The sequence below is a fragment of the Sphaeramia orbicularis genome, chromosome 9, assembly GCF_902148855.1.
Source record: "Sphaeramia orbicularis chromosome 9, fSphaOr1.1, whole genome shotgun sequence".
Lineage (NCBI taxonomy): Eukaryota > Metazoa > Chordata > Actinopteri > Kurtiformes > Apogonidae > Sphaeramia > Sphaeramia orbicularis.
In genome coordinates this window covers 23,988,000-23,993,999 of record NC_043965.1, presented here as the reverse complement: position 1 = coordinate 23,993,999, position 6,000 = coordinate 23,988,000, and the positions used below count along the sequence as shown (strand labels likewise).

General features: G+C 36.9%; 1 protein-coding gene across 6 annotated transcripts in view; it reads right to left on the bottom strand.

Moving 5' to 3' along the window:
- Positions 1-6,000, bottom strand: part of pdlim5a (PDZ and LIM domain 5a) — a 73,208-nt gene continuing 67,208 nt past the window's right edge. For all 6 annotated transcript variants that reach the window (XM_030144042.1, XM_030144041.1, XM_030144043.1 and 3 more), the window contains 4 exons: positions 4,514-4,694; positions 1,939-2,059; positions 1,545-1,660; positions 1-304 (listed from right to left, as the gene is read on the bottom strand). In XM_030144042.1, coding sequence (XP_029999902.1) covers positions 215-304; positions 1,545-1,660; positions 1,939-2,059; positions 4,514-4,694 — 508 coding nt within the window. In that variant the 3' untranslated portion in view covers positions 1-214. The remainder of the gene's footprint in view (positions 305-1,544; positions 1,661-1,938; positions 2,060-4,513; positions 4,695-6,000) is intronic.

Below are 6,000 nucleotides of genomic sequence, written 5' to 3'. Positions count from 1 at the left end.
CTAGTGTTTTAGGGTAGAAATGAACTTTAATTTTGACAAAAGAATAAGAAAAAAGCATTATTTCCCTTATAACCACCAGCAGGAGCTGCCACCTACATGACTGGGTATTACTGTTACTTTATGAGTTAACTATGATGTGAAGCCTTCTGACATGGTCTTTCTGACACCAGTCACAAATAAAATATGGTCAAAAAGTATGCAGCAAGTCCAAGATTCATATCTTGAATGTATGAGCATGTTTCTTGCAAAGCGGCTTGTCTTTCTTGGAGAAAAACGTTTGACCCTCTAGGGTGGTGCAGCACACCTAAAAAAAGAAGCAAAACACATCAAATGAAAGGGTGCAGAAGTTAAATTGTCCAGGATATTGTGAATGTGGAAATACAGTATATTTTTCACATTACTTTGAGACAATTTGACAAAATCCTGAAAAGTGACATAAATGCTACTACTGCACAGCGATCAGCCAGAACACTGTGACCACTGACTGAAAAAAAGTAGTCTTCATTTTTAATTATCTCATTACAATGGAACCTGTCAGTGGGTGGGATATAATAGGCAGCAGTAGAACATGTAGACCTCGAAGTTGATGTGCTAGAAGATTAGATTAAGATCCTTTACTGTCCGTATACAGTACATGCACCACACACTGAAATGTAACTTCTGCTTTAAACCCATCAGAAGAACATACAGGAACACACCACACACTGCAGACTAGGAGCATCGGGCTTGCCATATCAGGTGCCCAGGGAGCAAATGGGGGGTTAAGTGCCTTGCTCAAGGGCACAACAGCCAACAACTATTTCTGCCAGTCCGTGGAATCGAACCGGCGACCCTTCAGTCACAAGCCAACTTTACAGTACGGGATCTGAACAACTTTGACCACGGACAAATTGTGATGGTCAAATCACTGGGTCAGAACATCTCCAGATTCTGTTCATTCTCAGTGTAAAGTGTTTAGGACTTACCAAACGTATCTAAAGAACAACAACTAGTTCTCAGCCAAACGAGCATCAGTGGGAAAAGACCACTATTACCACCTGTCTAATATTGTGTAGGTTCCCCTTTTTCCACAAAAACAGCCCTGATCCGAGGCCTAGACTCCACCAGACCTCTGAAGGTGTGCTGTGGTATCTGGACTAAGACATTATCAGGAGATCCCTGAAGTCCTGGAGGTGGAGACATGGACCTACATGGATCAGATGTATTTGTCCAAAACCTCCCACAGATGATCAACTGGCCTGAGACTTAGTCCATTTTTGGTCGGTGCTAACCACTGTAGACCAGAAACATCCTATAAGACCTGCAGTTGTGGAGATGCTCTGACCCAGTCACCACCGTTACAATGTGGACCTGGTCAAAGTCACTCAGTTCCTGACGTTGCTCATTTTGCTGCTTCCAACACATCAGCTTTGAGGACTAAATGTGTCCAATCTAGTGAATGATACCATTTTAATGAAATAATCACTATTATTACAACTCCTCCTGTCAGTGGTCATAATGTTATGGCTGATGGGTGTATGTGTGTGCAGTAAATGTGTCCTTACAGCGCAGACAAAGCAGGTGTCATGCCAGGTGTATCCAAGGGCCTCCAAAAACGTATCTCCAGCCTCGATGGGGAACTCACAGCCATGGCAGCTAGTCCCGAACAAATTGTAGAAGTCTGTTTGAAACAGATGATTGGATGGTTGAGACAAAAGAAACATCACGTGTCATTCCAAGAATAGTGTGTCCATGTTTTCAAAGCAGTTACATGAAAGATATGTACATATATGCACAGGGTGGTGCATCAGTTGTTTCTTTACTCTATTGAAAAATCAAGGTCCAAAACACATTTAAAATATTGAGCCATTTCAGTATAATGCTCTTCATCTGTAGACTCTTTTGTGATGTTTGGCCAAATGTAGGATGAGTAAACTGCCCAAAGTCTGCATCACTTGCCTTGTTCACAGTATGGCTCCCCATCCTCCAAGTGAAAGGTGTTGTTTCTGATTGGCTGCTGACAGCAAGCACACAGGAAGCAGTAGACATGCCAGGTCTGTTTGAGGGCATTTATCACCTCCTGGGTTCACAAGCAAAGTTATTAGTTTTATCAGTATAGTATGAGCATTTATCATTGTCAGAAATACTGAAAGGACAGAATGGCTAATAATTTAACAGTACCTTCTTCTCTTCTAATATCGCCTGTGTGTTTTGAGATATAATGGGATCAAAAACCAAATTTCTGTTTTTAGATTAGATTAGATTAGATTAGATTAAACTTTATTGATCCTTTGGGCAAAACCTTCAGGAAATTGAGGTTCCAATAGCAGCACAACACCAAATATAGAAACAATAAATACTGCAAAAAATAGTACAGCAAAACAATAACTATAAAAAAGAAAACAGTGTTGAAAAAAACAGGCAAATTGCACATTGTAAAGTACTAGTAGAAACAAGTAGCAAGGTGGTAATAATAATAAAAAAAAAAAAAAAAAAAAAAAAAAATTTAAAATAATAATAATAACAATAGCATAAGTAGCTAATTATGTTGTATATATATATATATATATATATATATATATATATATATATATATATATACATATATATAATAAAGTGGTAACAGTAATAGTCATAATGATATATTATAATAATAATAATGATAATAATAACGAGCAGCGGTAAGAAAACTAAAAAATTACCAGAAGAAAACACACATTGCACACTGGAATAAACAATAAACCACCCAAACAACATTGCACCACAGAATTGCAATTATTTTGAGTCCTTCCAAAAACAAAATAAAACAATCAAAACAATCTGAGACTTGTTTTACATGAAATGCACAGCCTTTCTTTGAGTTCACTTCATTTCACATTGCACTTAAATACAACTTTTTTTTCTGGGGTCCCATGACCCAGCTTAAAAGAGACATTTTCCCACCCTTAAACTGCAAGACATGACAAGGGAATCAGTTGGTGGGCCAAAGAAAGATTAAGAGAGAGGGGTGAGAAAACAGGTTAATAAGAAGCCATAAGCTGGTTGAAGATGTGTGAGAAATGGAGGGTTGAAAGGGATTGAGGCTAAAGAGGTTAGAACACGTGAGAGATGAATGTCAGGGCTGTTCCAAGACCAGAGACCTCAGCTTCCTGACACTGTGGGTTCAAGCTCCACCTGCAGCCTCCAGACCACTAAGCTTAATTCTCCTAACACCCTAACGTATACCACATTCCTGAGTTTCACTGGCGGTCACTAAAGAAAATTCCTTAACCTACAGATTTTCAACCACAGTGTGTGTTTCTTCTCTGTCTTTTCAGGGGTGAAAATACAGCGAGACAGATAGCAAGCACTTTTAATTCAGAACTTCTAATGCTGTCTGCAACAATGCATTTTTTAAAAGAATATATTTACTAAATTTTCATTTTTCAAAACAAAACAAAACAGCACCACAGTCAAAACAGAAATAGAGATTTACAGTCAGCAGAGACAGATTTCCATCACATTCGTATCTATATAATATAATAAGAGTCCATTTAAGAGCAGATGAAAGCCCGAAACCAAATTGAGGGCACATTTCCTTCAGTATAGTCCAAGAAGGATTTCCAAATGCGGTTGAATATGTTGATCTTTGAATGTGCCAAGCATGTCAAAAAGTCAAGTGGAATGTGCTCCAGTATTAGCTTCATCCAGAAATAGTAGGGGGTTTATTAGAAGTCCAGTGTAGTAATATATTCTTTCAGGCACAGAATGTTAAAATAATACAATTTCCTATTATGTTTATTACTAATACACTTATTTGGTAAGCCAAGGAGAAGAGATGGAGGATAAAGGTCAATGTCGGTTTTGAAAATGCAACAATGCATTTTATTCTTCTTTATTATTTGGTCTTAACTGATCACTGGTGAAAATAGGCTCTTTACATATAAATTAGACAATTTAAATTTTGACTTTGGACATAAAAAGAGGCCTGGATATTATGTAAACATAAAAAATGCTCTTATATTCATGTTCATATGCACCCAAATTGATCATAGGCAAAAAAAACGAGTTACATATAAAGAGTTGATGTTTTGTTAACAGTAATAAACATACATTCATCAAAAAATATGTGGTGGATTGGACTTTAACAGGGTCTATTATAATTAACAGATGCTTTGAAGTAACAGGGAATGCTGAAACCATTAAATAAATTACACTGGTATGTGTGGCCGGCTTACACGGAATTCCACAGATGAACAATTGTTTCTTTTAGTCTCCAAACAACAGGTGGTGAATTTTAAGACCAACAACCACACACACAACATCTAAGACAGCTGTACAGTAAGATAGAGGCTCTTTAGACAAATGGTTAAACATGAGGAGATGCCGACCTTTTATTCATTTTCATTTTTGATTTATGTACATATTTTGTTGAATGATCATAGCGAAAAAGACACAAGGATCCTGTCTCAATCTGAGATGCAATCCAGCCTCCCTCTATTCGCTTACAAATTCACACAAACACATTGTATTAGTGTCTCCCACGTAAACTCACCCCCAGTATCTTGGCCTTGCAGCGGCTACATGTTGGAGCGAAGAACTCTTCATAACAGTGCTCACAGTAGACACATCCCTGCTCCTCCACAAAGCCTATATCTGCCAAGGACGTACGGCAGTGGGCACAGTTAAACTCTTCCTTGTGCCATGATTTTCCCATCGCTACCAAAAACGGTCCTCTGAAACAAGCAAAACATGCCATCACATACACAGTGTACTGGCGATTCTGTATCTGTTTTCATTGTCATTTAGGATTAGGGGTGTGTATTGGCAAGAATCTGGCAATATGATACAAATAACAATACTAGGATCACAATACGATATATCGTGATATATCATATACTTTTAAAAAGGCAATTTTTTGTTTGTTTCTTTTTTTTAAATGATTATTTCTGTGAAGAATTGAATTACACCTGAAATATGCACAAATACTAAACACATTTTTATTTGATCACAACAGGATCTGATGCTATCCCACAAAATTTTCCTCAGTTAAAACTTAAATTATATTTTACAGACATTACAGTTTAAGATCCTGCTCAAATGTTCATTTTCTATTAGTTCATAACTAACATCATAACATTATTTTTGTGCAGTCCCAACAAAGGAACTTCTGCCTCTCTCAGACAGTAAAAAGTGCTTTTAGGATGCTTTGAATAACCATTATTTAATAAAACAGTGTTAAATAATAATAAATAAAATATAGACAAAAAAGAAGAACAAAACCCAATATCTGGATTTGAATAAATACCTAAAAACATCAATATAGTACTTTTTAATATCGATACAGTATCGTGAAATGAAATATTGTGATATATTGCAGAACCAATATTTTCCAACACGTCTACTTAGGATATTCACGATTATAAGGATCCATCTATACAGAAAAAAAGAGTGGCATTGCTACACTATGTTGACAGTTATGGTCTCAGTTAATATTTTATTGATTAATTTTCAGGTTATAAATTTCTCAGTAGCAAAATGAGAAACCTGGTATTCTGTGTCACTGAAAGTTTCCTACTTAGAAAGCACTTTTGCTACATCCACTTCTATGATCAGGTAAACGGGAAAGACGAAGAAGACTAATTTCCTCCTCTCAATAGCTGTGCTTATCTGAGCTTACTCTGACAGTGACCGGGGCTTGACATGTGAGCAACCATATCCTCAGCGATATGGACTGTAAGGTGACACAAACGGAAAGATAACACTCGAGTAGCAGCTACCAGACATGAAGACAGGTAGACAAACGTATACATGCTTGTATGAAGATATGTCTTCAGTCCAAACATGTATTATACTGTATTTTAGTACAAATATGTTTTCAACGACTGGTTAAAACATACAGAGAATAGTGAAACCCTTCATATTTTGTTGAGCTGTTGCTTACACTATGATGCTCAGACAGGACATTGGATGACAGCCATCAGTCGATATGACCTTATCATGTGTGTGTGCACTGAGTGTATCTATGCAACCAATACTACT